Consider the following 22,305-nt stretch of genomic DNA (forward strand, 5'->3'; position numbering starts at 1 on the left):
TCAGAAGACAGACCAAACATAAGGAGTTTCACAAACTCAAGGTCAACTGAGGTGTAAGTTTTCAGTGTTTAGCAAAAAGTTCAAGTAAAGGCTCTTCAAAACACACACGTTTAGGCCTCAGCCTTCAGTAGCAAATGAGTCACTGCCAAAAAGTACACAAATCCAACTCACAATCCAATGTCACATCAAGTCTCCAGAGACAACATCACCACAGGGCTACAAATGATTAATATTTTATTGATTCCAGGGCCAAAAAAGAGCAGCATTTGGTCAGTTAAAGGTGAAAGGCACCTTGTTTTTTAAAAACAAAACACACCACTGCAGGGCTGCATGTTTCAGCCTCAAGAGTTGGAGAGGGGAAGGAATTTCTTTGGAATGAGACAATCTTCAAAGGATTTTTTTTAAAGGAAAAAGGATTCTTTACAGAGTGTGTAGAAAGAAGGCAAGAACAGAGGATGGACACTTGCAGATAGCAACTGATGATGGCTTTTCCCTTGAGATCACTGGAGTCAGTCAATATCAGAGGTAAGTAAAGTGGGAGGAATCACTCTTCCCTGGTTTCACCCTTGGGAGTTCCATTAAACTTAATGTATCCTGCCACTCTTGTCACATTCCTCACCACCCTTCCAAACACGGGGGTTGTTATTTGGTCACATTATATGGGGTGTTAAGGTCCACAACCAAAACCTACCCTGTTATGAGGTACAGAACAGAGAGGAGGCAACAGGGGGAGTCATTGCTCTCCCCATCTGGCAAGCTTAGAGGTCTATAAATGACAACTGAGGTCATAGGTCAATGGCTTTTCAATTACAATCACATTCCTGGATGAAAGGTAACTGTGCCCAAGGGATCCTGAAGAATTAATACTAGGCCTCCCTCCTCTTTCCCACACCCTCCACCTTGGGGAGCTTTAAAAATGTATATTCTTCTTCCTGCAACATACCCTCCCAACTAACTACTATTTATAAATCTCCCCCTGGAATGGGGAAAAATGACCCACTAAACAATCTCCCCCCGATACTTGTGTCCCTTCTTGGTCCTCACCAGCCCCTCCCCTCTGCTCAGCACTTAAAAGCTTGGACTCTTGCTCTCAAGCTGGTCAGCAATGGTGTGGTCTTGCCTGGCCTGCAGTCATGTGGCTGAAATAAAAAAAGGAAACACGAGAAGACAAAATGCATAAAAAAAAAAAAAAAGACAACCAAGCAAACCAGAATGGGGCTGGCACACAAGCCCAAGCCCCACATTACCCAATGTGCTAACTGGGACAAGTGCAGTGCCTCATGCCTGAGGGGCTGCTAAGCCATGGCTTAGGAGGCTAAGGCCAAAGGAAAACTAAAGCAGTACTTGGGGATTTCAGAACAGAGATGGTCTCCATCTTGGAAGGGGAATCAGAAGAGGGTTCAGATGCTGGCTCTGCTTGTCCTACCATGGCCACTTCCCAACTCTGGGTCTCAGTTTCCTCCTCTGTCCAATGAGGGGCTGGATTCAATGCTGAGATCCCTCCCAGCTCTAAACCCTATCACAGACATTTTCAAGAGGCAGAGAGCAGGTGGTGGGAGGAAGGAAGACCAGAACTGGGTCAGAATCCTGGCCCCACTACTTACTACTTGTGTGGTTTCGGACAAGTCCCTTAAATTCTCTGTTCCTCAGTGTTCTCACCTGCAAAACAAAGGGGTGGGAATGGAGGTTCTCATAGGTCCCTTCCAGCTCTAAATGAAAATTCAGTTCAATAAACATTTGCTGAACAACTAACGTATGTGCATCACTGTGCCAGGCACTGGGGAAGATAGAAAATTTAGATGAGAAATGGTCCCTGCCTTCACAGGGCTTACTTAGTCTAGTAGGAGAGAAAAAGCAACTATACCCCTCTCTAATTCCTCACAACTCTGAGTTAGGTAAGCCAAGTATTTTTATAGACAAGGAAACTGAGGCCAAGAGAGGTGAAGTGCCATGTGCAGCTCCAGAATGCTAAGTGTTGGGCCGGCTCACCTGGGCTCTTGCCACACCGGCCCAAGCTGCTTCTCTTGGACAATCCTGAGGCCCAGGATCTCCCCCACTCATAACCAGAGCAGTCACTGAAAGTTGGGGGCTTTGGGGAGGTAGGGAGAGAGGAACCACAGGGACAGGGAATTGTCAGTGACCACAGAAGTCATGTGGATGGTTATCTGTGCTGTCTAAGCAGGCCAGCCAGTCACAGCAGCCAGAAGACTTTTGGCCAGGAGTCTGACCCTTGGCAGGTGCTGAAGGAAAAGGAAGAAACAAGGTCTCTAAGTCCGGGGAAAACCCAGCATCAAGACTGTTTTGCTTTCACTTTGGTGCCTTTTGTAATCTTCTTACTAATCATGTGTTTTCCAGGAAGCATATACACTGTTAAGCTGAGTTTCACTTCTGAGTAAGGAGTGGATGTTAGCCTTTAGAGCAAAAACCAGAGAAGAAAAGTGGACGGAGCACACAGGAACATTTAGATCAGACGAAGCTAGGTGAATGATATTGCCAAGTCAGGGCTGAACAGTCAAACTGATGGGATCAAGCCTTCTCATAAACCCACAGACAAAGAGGGGAAATCTCCAGACAAATTGGGGCTGTGCTCCAGTGAATCAGCAGACTAAATGGAGGAAGGACAGGAGGTATTATTCACTGCTCCAACTACTGAACTGAAAATGGATTTTTCAGATTCTGCCTTTTCAAGGTCTCACAATGGAGTTCATTATTTCAAACAATAGCAATGAAATAAGCCCAGGGATAGGGAGCCCAGAGCTTCAGAAGGAAAGGAGACTGTTCAGCAAGAAGTCCACACTTCTTATTATCAGAGTAAGAGGGGCTGGCTTGAATGTGAAAGGATCACTCATTCCATCTAGGTTGTTTTATCACTTTCAGTCATCAAAACACAGAACAGCTCCTTTGCCACTGTCTTATTGCCTTAAGACAGGAGGCCTTCTGGAATAAGGCTGTTACCAGAAGCACACTTTATACCATGAATAACAGATAAAATGCTAGACTTTTAGGAAGGAGCTTTGAGTTCCAATCATTGCGGTAAGACTTACCAGTTGTGTGAATATGGGCAAGTCACTTTGCTTTTATGGGCCTCAGTTTTCTCATGTGTAAAAGGGGGATAATCCTTACACTGCCCATGCTTCTAGGAAGGCACTCTACAAATCCTGGGGGGCTACATCACCTTCTTTTTCTGGTTTGTACCCTTGGGAAGTGACAGGAAATCCACAAGATCCAAATGGTGCTTTCACTAGCTCTAGTTCCTCCTGGCTACAATCCTAACTGCCCAGAAGCCTCTACACAAGCAGTCAGTGATCATCACATCCCCACAAGACAATTCTACCCACCACTCTCGGCTCCTGGTCCACAGCAGTGGGGCCCCTGTAACACTCACACATTCTTTCCTGGGGCTGATGTTAGAACTTCTATGTCAGCAGGTTCATCCAGAAAACGGGGAGGGCAGGATTAGGTGGCCTATCCCACTATTGTGATCTCAGTTTGAGGCCCTGATATGTCTAGCTCTGCATAATCCACTCTCTCTCTCAGGGCCTCAGTTGACTTACACGAAGGGATTGGATGAGAGGGTCCTTTCCAGGTCTTACATTTCAGGACAGTCACCTGATAAGCAGACAATACTCAGACACTGGGGTCGAGGGGGAACGAGTATGTTCTAAATGGAGCTAGGATTATCTGCTTTCCCTTTTGGCCAAACAAAATTCACCCTCTCTCTCTCTCATGCTCTCTCTCAAACACACATGCGAGCACCATTACATATAAATAGATGACATGACAGTTGTACACATGCCAAAGAAATGATCAAGTGCTGATTTAATTAACAGCTTGAACACTGCGTCTTTCTGGCAGGGCCAAGCCTCACTCTGTATTCTCCCAAGCAGAGACAGAAGGACGATCAAGTGGCCCCCAAGTGAATAGACCCCTAGATAAATATAATCACGTCTTTACATGTTGCTTTGGAGAAGGCTGCCAGGATGCTGGCGAACACCACATCTGGGGACTGAGAGGCGTCCACGGCGGAATGGATCCCTCGCTTACTGTAGTACTTCACCAGCGGGGTAGTCTGGGAGTGGTATGCCTTCAGGCGGGTTTGCAAAGCAGTTTCGTTATCATCTGAACGACGAATCAAAGGCTCCCCAGTGACCTGGGAACAGAAGAGGGCAGTAAGAAGGCCAGGTCTTCCACAAGAAATGGCAAACTGATTCCCCTCCCTCCCCCCACTGTGATTCTCTTCCTTAAGTTCTCAAGGTTACAGTGGAAAAATGTGGCCCTCAAAGCCTACAGACTATTTGTGTGATCTGGGATGAGTTACTTCTCTGATTTTCTATCTCCTTGCCTGGGAACAAGGGAGCTAAATGGACGATCTCTAAGCTTTCCCCTTCCTCAAATCCTCCAAGACTCAGACAGAAGACAGACCAGTCAACTCTCACACCTTTAGATCCTCTCTGCTAAAAGAAGATTTACTATTTTTTGAGTAAGACTGACCTGGTTCAGGAAATCTGCCTGCAAATAAGGGAGCCTCTGACGACTCACAGGGACTTATCTGCCAGGTACGGGAGGGCTGAGGAATTATGAGAGTGCCCCCTGGTCTTAGATCTTGCTCCTCCCCCAGGTCAAACTTAAAACACCACATTTTCCAAATGTAAAGACCAATACAAGAACCATTACTTCCACTGCGAGCACTGGACCAGGAATCCTTACTTCCACACTGCTCTTCCTTTCCCTCCTATCTCTGAACTCTCTAATGGCATTCATGTCAATCTTAACTTCTGAAGGAGGGACAGGAAAGACAAACACTTCAGGCATAAGTGCTGCCAGGCAGGTAAATTCACATACGTCATCCTTCATGTGCTGCTTTGGGGGATTGAACTCCTCGTGGTAGGAGCGGCCACTTGCAGGATGGATAAGCCTGAAAAACATTAGATGAAGGTGAGTGCAGGTGCCATCCTCCTGCCTGGGCTGGGAGAGTGGACCCAGCATGGTCCCATTCCTCTGTGTGCTCCAGGATGGGCATCACACTGAAAGATGCTGGGGATCAAAGACATAAATGAAGCAGAAACTATGACTATAATAGGGATTCTTCACTTAACAGAATACTATCCACTGAGATGCCATGATCAAAAATGAAAACAACCCCCCCCCAACCAAACAAAAAACACAACTCCTAACCTTGGACCGTGGATGTAACTAAAAAATAAACTTAGAAAATTTAGCAAACCTTTCAAGAACACGTATTTAAACAAACATGAATAACCTCTGGATAAAAAACAAACAGTAATTCCTTCCTTCTTTCTTTCTTTTTTTGGAGGTGGGAAGGGAGGGCAATTGGGGTTAAGTGACTTGTCCAAGGTCACACGGCTAGTAAGTGTTAAGTGTTTGAGGTCACATTTGGACTCAGGTCCTCCTAATTCCAGGGCCAGTGCTCTGTTCACCGCGCCACCTAGCCGCCCCAACAGTAATTCTTAAGACAGCCTGAACTCAAAAGATGTTACAAAAAAAATACTGAAAAGCAGTATGTCATAGTGGATAGGGCACTGAGGTCTGGAGGATGTGGGCTCAAATCCTATCTGGGTCACTTAGTGGGGGCCTAGGAAAGCTATTTAAATTGTGTCTGTTTCTTTATCTGTAAAATGAGGGGACTGGACTTAATGACCTCAAAAGTTCCTTCCACCTCTAAGATCTATGATCCTATCATGTAATCCTAAATCAGTAATCCTCGAGGCTTTTTTATTTTTTTGCCTTTTTTTTTTTTTGGAGGGGGGAGGGCAGGGCAATTGGGGTTAAGTGACTTGCCCAAGGTCACATGGCTAGTAAAAGTGTTAAGTGTCTGAGGTGGGACTTGAACTCAGGTCCTCCTGACTCCAGGGCTGGTGCTCTGTTCACTGTGCTACCTAGCCGCCTCTCAAGGCTTTTTTAAAAAAGAAATTTTGCCTTTGTCTTTGAAGCTTTACATTCAAGGAAAAGTTTCTCTTTCTGGCTCAATTTGCATTTTTTTTTAATGCTTTATTAACTTCTGATTTACATCATTCGTTTCCACCAGATTTTGAGTTACAAATTCTTACCACTAGAACATAGGTTAGAAAACAAAATATCTACATCTGATCTTTGCTTTGTTAACAAATACAACTACCAAGGCTCAGCCTGGCACAAAGAGTTAGTTGCCTCCTCTACTGCAATTCAAATCAATGTGTGTGTGTGTGTGTGAAGAGGGGGTTCATCAGTGCACACAGACTATCATGTGACAACAGACACAAGATGGCCACAGGGAATCCATGAAGCCCACATCTCTGTATTTGGGGAGGAGGTGCTGAATGGTACCATGGATTCATGACTAATCATGCTTTTCTCAGGTCTGGAAGGATTCCTTTACATACACATCTCTGCTGGGTGATTTAAGTGCTGCAGAATCACAATGTGGAGCAGCAGGACCTTGCTAGTGCTGGGGTCTTTGGGAAGGTGGTGCAGCACCCTGGGCATCTGAATCTTGGCCCTGCTACCTTCCCAAGTCCCTAAACCTCTGTGAGATTCAGTTTCTTTTTTTTTTTTTTTAAAGCAATTGGGGTTAAGTAACTTGCTCAAGGTTACAGGGCCAGGTGTTTCTGGGTGGGTGCTAAGTGTCTGAGCCTGGATTTGATCCCCAGGTCGTCCTGACACTGGGGCCAGTGCTCTTACTCGATGTGCTACCTCAGTTTCTTTACCTAAATGGGAAGACTGGGCCAGACCATTTCTAAGATAATTCCCAACTTTAAATCCTATTATCTAATTGCTGGCTTCAGGGCAGGGCTGGAGAGGTAAGAGTTTGAACTCAACATTCTCCTACACTCCTGAAGGTGGCAGGTTGGCAGAGTCACTCATTCCCAATTCCTTTTGCATACATCTAGAGGTGCTCTTCCCTTCAGATTTGGCTCCTCCCCCTCCTCACACACCTATCCGGGCACAGGCTCAAAAGCACTCTGCTCACAAACATCAATTTAAACCCCAGATCAGGTCCAGAGTTTGGGTGGGCCCAGAGTTAGGCCTGCCCACCTGAGAATCTCACCTACAGCTTTCAGATGCTGGCCAGAAGAGCCTTTTGTGATGTCCCTATGACATTCCCTACTATAGCCTTGAGAGTACAAGACTGGTATGATTCCAAGCCCTTCTGCCCTGATGAGCATGTCCTGGCAGTAGGTGCTGAATAAAACCACTCATTTTATCCACATTCCCCCTCTGAGGTTCTTGCAGCATTGGCCCCAGAGGTCTGAGGCCTTCTGAGCATCCACAGAAATTCTCCTGGATATGCCTGACTTTCTGGCACTGCAACAGGACACCAAGCATATAAACCGTGTCCAGGCTGGAGGTCCCAGCAGCTGCACTTACTTCCTAAGATGCATCTTAGGGAATGGAGAAAACAAGGGCTGGGAGCATGACGCCTTCGACCCAGGGATAGAAACTCCCCCATTTTTCCAACTGCTACACAGGCTGGGATTAGGGGCCTAGCCCTGACCCCGACATCTTTTGGTTCCTCTTTCTCTGACCTCATAAATGAAGCCCATAGGAGGACTACAAGGTATGGTCACTTTCAGGAAAGTGAAACCAAGTCAGCAAATCTCTGTAATTCTCAGCCATATACCACGATGCAGTGGAACCTCATGTTCCAATGGTATTCTTTGAAAGGAGCTGTATCTACTCCACCTTAAGGACTGACAAAGAACCAGCAAAGTCTGAAAGCAGGGGTTTTAGGAGTTAGGTGGATGAGGCTGGGAGTGCAGGAAATGCAAATACCTTCCTGTAATTCTCCGGATAAGCAGAGAGTCGGCAATGCTGAACTCAATGACGGAATCCAGCTTTTCTTTCCTCTTGTCCATGAGGTCATCGAGCTATAAGAGAGTAAGAGTGGGGCAGCACTTACACTCTGGAGTTGTGACCTGACCCCATCCTCTCTTAAGAAATGACTGGACTTTTGAATGAGCCAAAGGCCATGCATGGTTAGGCCTGCCTCCCACCCCAAGGCACCAGAACAAACTCCCGTACCATTTCTGCCTGCCTCACTGTCCGAGGGAAGCCATCTAAGAGAAAGCCGTTCTTGCAAGGAGGGCTTTCTAAGTTTTTCTCGATCAGTTCCACGACCATATCATCACCCACCTGAAAGTCAGAGAAGAAATAACACTTTATTTCCACTAACTTGGTGAGGTGAACGAGTGAGTTAAGACATGCACTGTTCACCCTCCAACTAGGGGCGTCAACACATAAAGGAGGGCTTCAGGCACGAGACAAATGGGAAGGAATTTTTAGGAACTACAAAGAGGGAACCTGGAGAAGACTGGTCCACCAGCACTGGGAAGAGGGAAGTGGGCCTAAGGTTAGGAATGGAGCAAGGATTCCCAGTTCCCTCTGGTGGGAACTGGGAAGCTGCCTTCCAGCCAGGAGCATCAAGGGGAAGGGAGACAGATATGGGCTGTTTGGGGGGTGGGGAAACGGCCAGGTATACCCTAGCTGGCCCCAGGTGCTCCAGGCCCGATTATTAAACATTAACACCATATCCTTGACCTTAGTACAGCAGTGCAGGCTGCTCTCAGTGCTCCCTGAAGTGGAAGAGAACTGAGAAAATGGAGGTGAGCTACTCTGACAGATCCAGTCTGGAAGGAGATCCAACTTCTCTGTGGTTATGTCTGACCTCACAAGGTACAAGACTTCCCACCCTCCAGGGCTGGTAGTACCATGCCAGGCCTTTGGGTCTTTCCACTTGTGGTGCCGAAGAGTCTGCTGGGTTGGAAGGGGTTTGATATCCTATCAGGGATTTGCTGGCACAGAGAGAGGGCCAAGTAATAGAACCATGGTGGGAGACTAAGGGCACAGGCCAGCACTGCATATGAATATGGGCAACTAGGTGGGAAACCAGGAAATGTTCATGTGAACAACCAGGGTTATGAAGTTAATGCTACGGATCACAGAACTGAGAGTTTAGGGATCATCTAGCCCAGTGGTGCTTCCCCCCTTTTAAATATGATTACAAAGGAAACGAGTTATACTGAAATAATCGTTTCCTGAACTGACTTGTCCAAGGTCACACAGGCAGTAGCAGCAGAGCAGGGTACCAAAGACAGTCATGAGGAATTCTGCAACTACTTCAGGGGGAGATGGAAAACATCCCCAAAACACATTTCCTCAAAATTATGAGAGTAGAGATCCTATGTTTAGACAGGCCTGCATAAAAAAGGTGCTTCCAAGCCACTTTTCCTAACTGTCACACAACTAGTCTGCCAGCTAATACTCTGATCTGCCAAGGCCAGTTCAACTCAGGGGCAAAGTACAAGCTTGGAGAGTAAGGGAAACCTAGAGATAAGCCTTGCTGGCACATCCCCGAAGGCCATTCTGCTAAGCACCAAAGTCCACAAAGGCCTTCCAACTTGACTCAAGGCCACACTAACGAGAGGCAGAGACAGGGCAAAGAAAAAGAGCCCAAATCTGCGTTAAAAACTCTTGGGTACAACTTGTTTCAAAGGGAAGTGATGATGTAGCAAGCACAGAATCTCAAGTTAGAAGGGAGGTGAGCAATCATCCAGTACAACCCCTAACCTCAGGCACCATCCTTTACAACCCTAAGCAGGGGACACCCACCCTGGACCTGAATTTACATGTCAAGTGCCTGGGAGGTCACTGCCTCCCAAGGAAGCCCATGCTGCTGCTGGACAGCTCTGACTGGTAACTAGCTATTTCTCAGAGGACAGCAGGAAAGTACTAGAGAATCTTGGGTCTGATAAAGACCACCTATGTAACCCTGGGCAAGCCTAGCTCTGAGGCTTCAGTTTCTTCATCTGGAGAATGAAAGTGGGTCCCAAAGGTCCCCTTCCAGCTCTGCTTCTCATGATCTTATTAAGCCAAAAAAATTTGCTTCCTTTTAACTCCTACTGACCAATCCCTGTCCTGTCCTCTGGAGCCACAGATGACAGCCCTTCAGATATTTAAAGACAGCCATTGTATCTCCAAATGTTCTCTTTCTCAGGAAAGGGAAATCCCCCCAAAGCTTCCATCTGATATTTTAGGAAGCTAAAATTCACTAGAAATGAAGAGTAAGTAGGCAAAAAAGATCTCCTTGAAGCCTAGTCTTAGAATATCATTGTCATAACTATTATCTTCAACACAGCAGGTTATCAAAAATGTTTACTACACTTGAATTGAAGCACAAATCCTTTAAAATCAATTATAAGAGATCAAGGCACTGAAAGACTAAGATAGTATATTATAGTAAAAGGAATGCTGGATTAAAGGCAGGAAAACAAAGTTTTAGCTGTGACATAACAAGAATGAAATGCTGAATAACAACCCTTCAGGCCCCCTTTTCCTATTCAAAATGAAGGAGGCTGAGATTAGATAGTATATAACACTCTTTTTGGACTTGGATGTCCTATGACTTGAAGTGAAAATTTTAGCACATGCTGAAAATGAAGCTTTGCTAAGGGCCTAACTTGATGCTTTGTCAGTCTGAAGGTGACCTTGATCTCTGCAAGGCTATGCTGAAAGAGTACAAGCTGTGGCAGGTTTTACCAAGTAGGGCCAGTTTTGAATATGGGCCTGTCAACCTTAATTCACCAGCCTAGCTAAGAATTTGAGGCTTGTCAATAGAACACTGACTAAGCAACTTTATGAACTCATTATAGGAAAGATAATGGAGATACAAAGACAAAAACAAAACAATCCTTCCCTTTAAGGAGCTTACGATCCATTGGGGGAATGCAAGATGTGCACAGATTACAAATAAATACAAACCAATCTGGGATGGGGAAGCCAAGGGACAGGTTCACAGAGAAGTGGTACCTACACAGTTCACGAAATCAACCCCACTAAAGCTTAGAGAGGTCTTCATGTGCTGGGGGTGGGGATAGGGGGTGGGCAACAAAAATCAAGCATCTTTGCAAGCCATGGAAACAAAATCTCTTATCAAGGGAACTTTAAAGGTATTCATTGAATACAATGGCCACACTAGATCTCTTAAAAGGTACGACATTTTGAAAACTCTGGTTTCTCTTCTATTTCTGACCCGGAAGTGTATGGGGCGGGGGGGAGTGGGGGGAGGGAGGATGGGAAGAAGGAACAAAAGATTAAACATCTTTCACTTATTTACTGTATAATTAGCAAAGTTGTAAAAAATGTCAGTGTAAACAACCTCAAATAGCATTGTAAACAAAAGCGATATTCAGAATAAACCAAAGGCCAAGAATCAATCTCATTAGGTTTCTGTTTCTCAGAAAAAGTTGAACCAATCAAAGCAGATGTATTTTATCTATTATTTTAAGATGGCAAAAAAGTTCTGTTTTGTAAATATGCAAGGCCACCAAACCTACCAGTTTTCCAGCATCCATTGTCTTCTTCAGTCTCTGGCCCAGCTCTGAGCCAGAAGCGACCATGGCTCTCAGCATGTCCCCTGTAGCCAAATGGCAAACACAGTAACTTTCAGCCAGCTTGGGAGCCTGCAGCGGGAAAGAGAAGGAGGGGAAAAAAGCAAGGAACTGTTATCACACCCTTCAGACACCAACAGGCAGAAAGGCACCTGAAATTCTCAGATGGGATACTATTTCAGGTTCTAGGAGGACACCTAACTGGAAAAACCTAGCTGGTAGGTCAGTGAGGGACCCCAGAGGACAGGCAGGTCCCTCATTTTAGAGATGAGTAAATGGAGGCCCAGAGGTTAAGTAATTTCTCCAAAGTCACAAAGGTGACACATAGTGGAGGCAGTATTTGAACCTAGGTCTCCTGCCTACAAAGCCATTACTCTACCACATGACACCGTCTCTTCACATTAGAAACTTAGAACAGGAACTGTCACAGCACAAGTAGATGCAATCACCAAATCTCAAAGCTGGGGGAACCTTAGGGACCATTTCACCCAACCTGAAGCTGAGGCAGGCAGGAAGCCTCTATGTGAAGGAAGGCAGGTCTTCAGGTGCAGGTGAGGCGCTTTTGGACCATTCTCATTTTGAGGAAATTTCCCCTTCAGTTTAGCTGAAATCTGCCTCCACAACCTCTCATTGATTCCAATTCTGTTCTCTGGGGCCAAGCAGAGCAAGTTTAATCTCTTTACCCCTAGACAGTCTTTCAACTAACTGAAGACAGTTCACCCCTGCCCTCATCTTATTTCTTCTAGGGAATTATCCCCAGTTTACTCAATTAATCCTCCTATGATAAGACTTCAAATCCCCTGGTCAAATTCCCTCTCTCCCCCCAAATCCTCCAGATTTGTCACTGTTATTCCTAAAATGCAGTGCCAACAATTTTCCTCCTGTGGTAGACACGGTCAGACCAGGCCCAGGACAACCATCTGATGATCTCCTTGGGTCTGAGCTCCGAGCAGCCTCTCTTAGGGCAGCCTAAGTTGCACCAGCTCTTCTGGGTTGCTAGGTCACACGACGATTCTAACTGAACTGGTTATAATCAACTAAAACCCCACATCTTTTTCGTCAAGAACTGTCGTTTAACTTTACTTCCCTCAGCTGGCACTTGGGTTAAAGAATCCAGTCATATAAGGGCAGGTCTTTATATTTATGCCAGTTAAAATTCATTTTATTAGTCCTGAATATATTTCCACTGTCTCTCTGGATCATTCAAGTCATTAGTTATCCTTCCCAGATTAGTGCCATCAGCAAATCTGAAAAGCCAGCTACCTATGTGGCCCTGTGGTTAGAACCAGGAAGACCTGAATTCAAATCCAGCCAGACGTGTTAGCAGTGTGACTCTGGACAAGTCACTTACCTTCTGTGTGCTTCAGTTTCCTCTATTATTAAATAGGGATAATAACAGCACCTACCTCCTAGGGTATTGGAAGATGAAGTAAAATATTTGCCTGTCACATGGTAGGTGCTACATAAACGCTATCTTCATCCAAATCAGTTATAAAAATTAAGTCCTCTAGGAAATATTTGCAGCCATTTCCTACTGCCTCTCGGGTGAAATGCACATTCTTTAGGTTGGCCTCTGGAGTCCTTCCGTGAACTCCTGACATCTCACAATATTCACCTCCAAGCACTTTAAATACCAGCCAAGCGGGCCATACTTCCTGTTTCCAGAACTTACTTGGGTCTCCCTCTCCTACCTCCAGGCCTATGCCCAGGCTGGTCCCCTCCGATCCGGAACACACTTCTACTGCCAAGGCCCCCCTCAGCTTCTCCTGATTAACCCTCTCTTCCCCTCAAACAATCACACAGGGATCTACTCTAACATCACCAAGTGCTCCTTGGCATCTGGCCTGTGCTTGAACCCTTCTAAATGACAGGGAAATCATTCTTTGCCAAGAAATTATTCCACCCAACAGTTTTTCTCATTCACCTCACTATAACTTCCAGTGACTGGTCCTAATTATGATTTAAAGTCATATAGTATACATTTAATCTCCCTTCCATATGATTACAGGTCAAAAATATTTGAAGATAGGCAACAACTAAATCCTTCCACTCAGTCACAGGTGACGGGATTCAGGGTATAGAGGTTTCTTTGGGCTAAGCATTCCTAGTTCTTCAGCTGATATTCTTGTTTATGAAATCCAGAGCTCACTTAACCCAACCCCATCACTTTACTGATAAGAAAACAGGCTCAAAGGAGACAGATGACTTGCCCAAGGTCACAAAGGCAGTAAGTGGCAGACCCAGGATTCAAACCCAGGTCCTCTACCTCTAGCTTACCACCCGTTCTCTTATCCCCCACTGACTTACAGCCCCCCCCCAAAAAAAAGAAACCCAAAGCACTGAGATCCATAGAGCAAATTGGCGCCATTCATTCCAGCTTTCAGTTAATAAACCAATTTAGAGGAATAAATTAAATTAAAACGAAAACTGGATTTTACAGTGTTAAAAATAAGGCACTTTGAGCAATAACTACAGGCTAGGACCATTGGGCAAGAGAAAACCTCTCTCTCCTCCAAATGGACTATTACCACACCCTGCACCAAAAGAGGGCAAAGTTTCTGTTAATCTAGCTCCTCATTTGTTGAAATCACCTCAAGGGAGAGGCGGTGTTTACTCACGGGATAGGAAAGGCAGAGAAACCACAGAAAAGAACTGTCACAAATTAACTGACTTTCCTAGTTTTACCCTCCACCAAATGCATGACTGGCATCCAACTGTCAGTGCTCTGTTCCAAGGGAATGAGTGCCAGGCTGGTACATCAACAACAGGCCTCGAAAAGAAGGGTTGGGGGAACCTAATGCTAATTTCTAATTCTGGACTGCTGATCAGTCTTAGAGCTGGGAGGGGCATTAGAGTTTATCTAATACCATCTCCCCACTTTATAAAATGAAACCAAGGCCCAGAGAGGGGAAGACACCTGTGATTGAGCCTCCCTCAGTGCTGACTGCAAATCCAGGGAAACTATAGAAAATCAGAGCTATAAAAACCACCTGCTTTTAACCACGTCACATCTCTACATAAAGCTCGGTTCTTATTCCCGCCTGTCTGATGACCACAATCTGCTCTACACTCACGAGCTGAGCTCCTGGCAGGGTTGGGATCACCTGACTCCTACGCTCCTGGGCCATCCTGTGTTCTGGTTATTGACCATGGAGGCAGCAGGAGGCGGGCAGAAGGGCACTCCTCCAACCCTGCCCTAGCCCAGCTCCCAATAAAAAAAGCACAGGACCATCAGTACCTAGGACCAAGCCGACACAGTAGCAGTCAGGAAGCCTGAATGGGATCCTCAGTAGTCTTGCTTCCATGGACCTCTTCCTTTCCATTTACCAAGACTTTAGTCTAGGTCCTCATCATCTCGCGCCTAAACGACTGTCTCTGAAAGTGTAATCCTAGATAGAATTTCTCTTCCCTCCAGAATCAATGCCATAACATTCCTAAGCTATGTACCAATCCAAAGCCTTTAACAGATTCTTTCTCCCTACTTCTTAGCCTGGCATTGAAGGCCTTCCGTAATCTGCTACCTCTCCCTCCAAACTTTTTAGAATGGAGGATTTACAGTTTAAAGGGTTCTTAGAGTTTAAGTGACTTGTCCAAGATCACACAGGCAAACCAGTATTCAAATTTAAGCTTCCTGAATGCAAATCCAGTTATTCTTTATCTCCCACAGTTCTTATACCCAGTTGCCCCCAAACTAACAAATCCTCTGGCCTCTGTGTTAGTTCTTCCAGTCCAGCTCCACAAAGCATTTCCTCTCACCCTGCTTCCCACTCTGCTTCACTCGACCAACACTGAGGTCTTCCCTTTGAAAATCAAGTGTTAGGAGGGAGACAAGAAAGAAGAAAACAGTCTCTAGCCTCAGGGTTTGTCTAGGAAGGGAGCAAAAAGACACATGAAAGAGAACATGAATGAGAGGTATAAAATACCATGTTAGTTCAAAGCAAAAAGAGATTATTTCAGGATGAGGAAAAATTCAGGGAAAGGCTATGTGAATTGGGTATTAAAGGATGGACCTGCTGTTCACATGGCCTTTAGCATGTACTAAAAGTCCAGCTATTCATCTTTGTGTATCTATTTTGTTTCTCCAGAACGTAAACCCTCCAGGACAGATCTTCTATTCTGTGCTTTCATATCACCTACCACACAGGTACATAAACGGCTTAATAACTAGTCTTACAAAAAATACAATTGCTTGAAATAGCACTAAACACATTGCTGTAACCCACAAATGGGAGCGGCTTGCATTTTTAGGTTTCCACTACATAAGAGAAATTCCCTTTAATATTTTCCAGCTTTTCACTAGTAACTATATCATAAGAATGAATTACTTGATTTATGAAGCAGACAAGTTGTAGAGTCATCAGATTAAACATGCCATAGTTTAATTATGACTATTTTGACCACATCTGAAAGGTGACCTAGTGTGGAACACACAGAACACTTGGTAGGGTAGACCCTGATTCTGAATCTTGGCTTCATGCTTACTAATTTTATGGCTATGGGGAAGACTCTTCCCTTCTTCATCTGAAGGCTGGGGATGATCCCGTGCACTCCACTCCTCTCTGTCTCTCTCCAGGGTTCTCATGAGAGTCCTTTCCAGGCCCTAGACATCACAGCACAGTACTGGATGTTCTTAGTGGGCGTCTTGGGTGAGGGAGGTCTGATTAGGAGTCAGGGGCCTCCACTTTAATCTTGGCCACGTGGATCCTTCCCTTTCTGTGGGGGAGCCCTACGGCAGGGGCTTCATTCTTTTAGGGCAAAGTCTTAATTCTCTCATCTGCAAAAGCAGGATAATAATCTCCTCCCTCCCCACCTCCAGGGGATGTCAGAGGGATGAAATGAGTCCAGGCATGATAGCCAAAGTGTCATGAAAGCACAAGGTATCATTAGAAGGTAAAGACTATAACGAAAAATAAGCTGAAGTTTTTTTTTACTGAATTAAAACAAGTTTATGTATTCTAGAGATTTTTCAGCCAAGCGACATAATCACATTAACAATGTAAGCATACTTAGTGTATCCGTCTGAATATAGACTTGCTAAGAATATAGGCTGTGCCTCTAAAATGAGAACTTTGTGGCCAAGAAGACTTACATATGGCACACATATATGAAATATATGCTTTTCCCTCTTCCCACTCTGGAGTCCGGATTTTATCAGGGTGGACACTGTCACTGCCACAGACCACAATCCTCTGGGGACTTAAGATGGTATCTGAGAGCTTCTGCTGCCAAATCCTTTGCCCTACAGCCAAACTGGTGGTGTGCAGGGGGCTAGTCCTGGGACAATGGGAATACAGCCCATCACTGGTTCTGTACTGACAACCTGCATTGGGGGTGGAGGACTCGGGTGCATTAGCTACTTCTGCTACTTACCGCCTGGGTGATCTTGGACAGGTCACAACTTTTTTGGGCCTCAAGTTTCTTTATCTTTATTTTATTTATAAACGAGGCCAGAGCTGAACTTGAAGATCTCTTTTAACTCTAACTCTATAATTTCCTGGTCAGACATAAGTCCTACCTAGTGAGCTAAGAGAACCTCTAACCAGAATCAGAGACTGGGACAGGTCTTTTCTGGATACAGTGAGAGAGTTAAACAAAACAAAAAAGTTTTACTGTGAAAGTTGGACAGCTGAGGGAGGCAAATGGCTCTTCTTGTGGTCCAGAGCTATCTGGGACAGAATCATGTCTGCTGAACTGAACCACATCTTCTATTGGTGGCTTTGGACAAGGTCAACAGCAACCAGGACTTTTGGTACATTCAGGCTTCAGGGGAAAGAATCCATCAATTACACAAGACTGCTCTGCTGGCTAAAGATGGCTTATGTGTACAAAAAAACCTAGAGCAGAATGACAGGCTGACTCAGGTTCTGTATGGGGCACATTTGGAGAAGAAGTAGTCTGCAGTTATAATGGCACAGCTAGGCAACAGCAGGGGATAGCATACTGGGCCTGCAGTCAGTAAATCCAGCCTCAGATGCTGCCTAGCTGTGTGACCCTGGGTAAGTCACTTTTCACCTTGTTTGCCTCAGTTCCTTATCTGTAAAATGAGCTGAAGAAGGAAATGTCAAGTCACTCCACTATCTTTGCCAAGAAAACCCCAAATGGGGGGTCACAGAAGTCAGACACGACTGAACCGAATACTTGTACTGACATTATTTGCAATTGTAAAACTAGGTTTCATATTTGTAACCCAACAAGCATTAAAAACACCTTTCTGCCAGTTCAGCATTAGAAGACTGATATATTAAGTTGACCAGTAAGTTAGACCAGTAAGATGAGATTTCATGATTTTTGAATTTCAAATTATTTCTTTTTAGAATGATAACAAGAGATAAGCTCCAGTCACCCTCAGAAGTTACTACTGCATCTAAATCTCAGTTATTGCTGAGAATCCTAGTTTATCACCAGTCACTGGTATGAAGGCCTTCAAAAACTTCATAATTTGTTTCTAATAGTTCACATTTTGATCTGACATGGATGGTATCAGGAAAGGATGATTCTGGGATAAGAGGCATCATGGTATCATGCAGTGTTGTCAAACTCAAAAAGAAATGGGGCCACTAACCAGTACATAAGGAATCTTGAGAAGCACATACTGACTTTATTATCTCTTTTATTATATTTTGATTTGTTTTGTTAAATATTTCCAAATTATATTTTAATCTAGTTTGGGCTATACTCAGAGGCCAGGGACAAGTTTTTTTTTACCTCTCTGGAGATGGGGCTGGACTTGACAGGCACGAGATCTGAGTTCCAATCCTGCCTCCAATATTTACTGGCTCTATGATTTTGGGGTAAGTCACTCAACTTCTTGGAGCCTCAGTTTCCACATATGTAAAAAGGATTTGGTTCATTACCTACCTCAGGGGATCACTCTGAAGAAAGTGTTCTGCAAATCTTAAAATGCTCTGTTCATGTGAATTATGCCTTATCACAGCAATTTTGGAAAATACTGGCAAGAAAAAAAGCCTAAATAAGAAACCACTGATTTGTACCTATCGTTCCCCTACCACATAGTCAGGTCACCAGTCCCTGCTGCTACAATAACAAGCTTCAGGCCTCGGGTTTCTAACCAGAGCCTGAAGGGTAGTGGGATGTCAACCTCTGAGACCCTCAAACAGACTCTCAGGGTAAGTGTAGTAAGTTCAGCTTGAATCTTCAGAAGGGCAGTAAAGGATGTGGTAAGGCAACATTCTAGCCTTACATTAAGTATAACAAGAGGCCAATGAACAACGTGTTTTATCAATAAGTTTTATGAACAAATCTCTCCTACTCACCCTTATACTTTCCATCCTCCCAACACTATCTGGCTCATCCAATTCAACAAACAATATTCAATGACTACTGTCTGAGTCCTGCTCTAAGGAATTCAAAATGAAGGAAACTGGACTAAGCCGTCTATAAGATCTCTTCCACCTCTAAAAATTCTATGATTCTAGTTAAAGGGAAGTGGGTCAGTCCCCAAGACCCTTACTTTTGCCAGGGCTCAGAGGTCTTAAAGAGCCTAGTTCAAGAGCCTTGGAGTCCTCATGTGCCCAGATAGCTTTGACCTGGGTAATGAATAAGAGATTGGTCTATAGATTTTGAAGACCAGAATCAGAGATTACTTAGTTGTATAACGAAGTTCCCCCCAACCCCCATTTTGCAAAGGAGGTCCCTGAGTCATAGAGACTTGGCCAAGACCAACAACTACCCATCTTCCTTCATACGTGTTTGGCTCTGCCCACTCCTATGAGACTTCCCTTCTAACCATTCATTGTCTCAACTCTACTCCTTACTAGTAGACTTCTTGAAAAAGCTGTCCAAACACATAACTACAATTCTCCAGGACTTGCTTTCTCTTCAACACTGCAATATGCTTTTCATTTTCTATCACACTACTGAAAATGCCTCTTCAAGACCATCAATGACCCCTGAAACTTCCAATTCAACAGGCTTTTTTGTTGTTCTTAGAGTCTATCATGTGCAAAGCATGGTGCTAGTCACTGGGGATACAAACCCCCCCACACAGCACAAACCTTGCTCCTGAGGAGCTGACAACCTATTAGGGAGGAAAGAAGATTATGTACACCTAACTATGATAAAAGGTGCAAAGGAGACAAATTGCTGAGAGATTAGAGGAAGTGATTCATTTTAATAAAAGTTATAACAGTTGACATTTACACAGCACTTTCAGGTTTGTAACATGCTTTACATACATTATCTCATTTGAGGATTCACAGAAAAAGGCGGCACCTGAGTTGGCCCTAGAAGGAAAGAGATTTCAACAGAGATGAGGAGGGAGGAAAAAGGAATTCATTTGGATAAGGGCAAATGCAAAGAGACAGGAGGGAGGATAAGATAAGAACAGGGTAGGAAAAGAATAGTCCAGTTTTGCTAGAATGTGAACTACAGGAAGAGGAGCAGGAAATAGGGAAGCCAGTTTTGACATTGTTGATCACCCCTCATTCCATCTGATTATCTCCCCTCCCTTGGCAGAGACTCTACTCTCCTGACTAACCCCTTCCATTATATCTCTTTACCCAATCTGGAGGAAAGCTGTAAAAAGGCAAATTCAGGCTTGAAAACCTTCCCAGCTATCCCATGGGCTACCTCAAGATGAAGTGGGGGTCCCTGTACTCGGAGATGTTCACTCAGAGAGTGTTGGACGACCCCCTATGATGGGGATGTCTCCCCTCACCCTCACCAGCCTTCAAGGGTCTATCCACTCTTTCCTTTCTCTGCTACCTTCCATGGCCATCCCATCCTCCCCATGGCTTCAACTACCACCTCCATTCAGGTGGCTTCGAAATCTACACGGCCGGTCTTCTAGGCTCCACACCTGCACCTCCATCTTCCCAGAGAAGGACACCCCTTCACCTGGGAAAAAGAAGAGCTCAGTCTCTCCCCACTCCCCAAAAACAAATCTAATGCAAGGGCTCTTTAACCTTAAAACGTTTTAAAAGCCTTATTTTGAGAATGAGATTGAAACAGGCTTCAACAGAAAGAAGTGAAGGCCGCCTACCCTGGTGAAGAGGGTAGAGGACTTGATATCGGGAGGATCTGAGTTCAAATGCCCCCTCTGACACTGACAAGCAGCCATGTGACCCCGGGGCACCACTGGGGCTCAGGGCTCGCATCTGCAAAGGCAGGGGCTGCAGCCAGCTCACTCTATGACCCAGGCCGTCCTTCGCACTGGGGTTCTCCTCGCTCTCCCAGGAGCTCCGTTACTCCCTTTCCGGACCGTAGGTTCGAGGTCCGCCCCCCTGAGCCCCAGCTGACCTTGGGCTAGCCCCGGCCCGGCCGCTCACCTGCGTGCCCTTGCCGGCCCCGGGCGGTCCCAGCAGCACTGCGCGGATGCCCCTGGGCGAGTTCTGCTTCGGCTCCGGCGCCGTGGCCACGCTAGGCGCCATTGTCCCTCACTCGCCGCCTCGACCCCAACCCCGTGGTTCCAAGACCTCTGGCAGCCTGGTCCCGCCACGCACGCACGCTACGTTACGTTACGCTACACCAGTCGCCACGCACACCGGTGATGCGCTCGCGCTCGACTCCTCCATTGGGCCCTGTAGATGTCCATTAAGACTATGAGCCCACCCCCATATCGGCGACAGACACTTCTCTTTACCAATGAAGCTCGACATAGTGTAAGTGTTCGTTTGTGATTGGAAAAGAGTTTGAGAAGGGGCGGGGCATCTTCCCTAGGGGAGGGGTTTGCGGAGACTTGTGAACCGGTCTAGAGCGGGGGCAAGGGAATGAGATCTGGACTATGGGTTCGAGCCATCCTTGCCAAGAATATGTTGGGGCTCCCTCTTTCTCATGAATTCTGATTAAATAGAGATCCTAGCTAGACTCACAGGGCAGTGGAGAGAGCACTGGACCTGGAGTCAGAAAGACCTAAATCCAAATCTAGCCTCAGACACTATCCATGTGACCTTGGTCAAGTCACTTCACCCTGTTTGCCTCAGTTTCCTCATCTGTAAAATGACCTGGAGAAGGAAATGGCAAACCACTCCAGGATCTTTGCCAAGAATACCCCAAATGGGGCCAGGAAGAGTTGAACAATTGCTGAAAACACTCTAGAGGTCACTCTAGAGGTCATTGAACTAAGAGCTATGTGTTGGAACCGTGGCCTACCAGGAGCCCCAAATGCTACATCTCAGAGCTTGATTTATTGCTATGTTGATTGTCTAGACTTAAGAAAGCAATGGAGAAAAATGTTGATGCAAATTAAATCTGGAAAGCCGGTTGGTGAACATTTACCCTCAGTTCCACTGAGAAAATTGGGGCTTAGCTAGATTAGGTGACTTATCCAAGGACAGTTGCGTAGGGTGACAGCTCCTACCATACCATATACTGGCTAGTTTTATTCTGTTCTCGGACTGTGTCTTTGAGCCGCTTTGACAGTCCTTTGGTATGTTAAAGTTCAACCCCACCACTTCTAGGGAGCAAAGGCCTGTGCTCCACAAAGCAGAACACCCAGGGGGCCCATTGTTGGATAGGATTATGCAATAATTAAAATTTCTCCAAACTGTCTCCATGTCAACGTCTAAAACCCAAAAGGACGAGTTCCAAAGCCTTTGGAGAAGGTGGGGCATGGAAGTGGTAAAGAACCTTAGAGATGTCTATTCTGCCTCCTTTCAAGCCCCACAACAGGCCCCCCCCCCCCCCCCCGCCCATGGAGGAAGATTTTATTTCCTGCCAAGAGGAGAAGCAGGATTTGGGGGCCTGAAGTTTGGCCACTTTGCTTTCCTCAGAGACAGAGAGTATCTGGCTAGAATTATATCTGTCTCCTCCCTTAAATACTGTTTATTTAGGGGAAGGAGTTAATGGGGAAAGGAGGACCCAAGCTTTCATCCAAGAAGACTCCCTTCCTTCCAAATACAAGTTCTATGATGACCACACATTGCCCTTAATAAATAAACTTATTTATTCAAATAAATAACAA

The 22,305-nt window shown here is 45.3% G+C and overlaps 1 protein-coding gene across 1 annotated transcript; it reads right to left on the reverse strand.

The window, feature by feature from the left end:
- Positions 1-217: 217 nt before the first annotated feature.
- On the reverse strand, positions 218-20,883 carry AK2 (adenylate kinase 2). The gene is made up of 8 exons (XM_069068135.1): positions 20,672-20,883; positions 11,331-11,456; positions 8,020-8,130; positions 7,771-7,865; positions 4,843-4,915; positions 3,955-4,150; positions 1,605-1,659; positions 218-1,139 (listed from the first exon to the last, which is right to left on the reverse strand). The coding sequence occupies exons 1-7, from the start codon at positions 20,771-20,773 to the stop codon at positions 1,631-1,633; spliced, it is 732 nt and encodes a 243-aa protein (XP_068924236.1). The 5' UTR covers positions 20,774-20,883; the 3' UTR covers positions 218-1,139; positions 1,605-1,630.
- Positions 20,884-22,305: the final 1,422 nt, after the last annotated feature.

The sequence above is a fragment of the Petaurus breviceps genome, unplaced genomic scaffold (genome assembly GCF_028583685.1).
Source record: "Petaurus breviceps papuanus isolate PSGF00001 unplaced genomic scaffold, PetGlider_PUasm1.0 90760, whole genome shotgun sequence".
NCBI classification, from domain to species: Eukaryota; Metazoa; Chordata; class Mammalia; order Diprotodontia; family Petauridae; genus Petaurus; species Petaurus breviceps.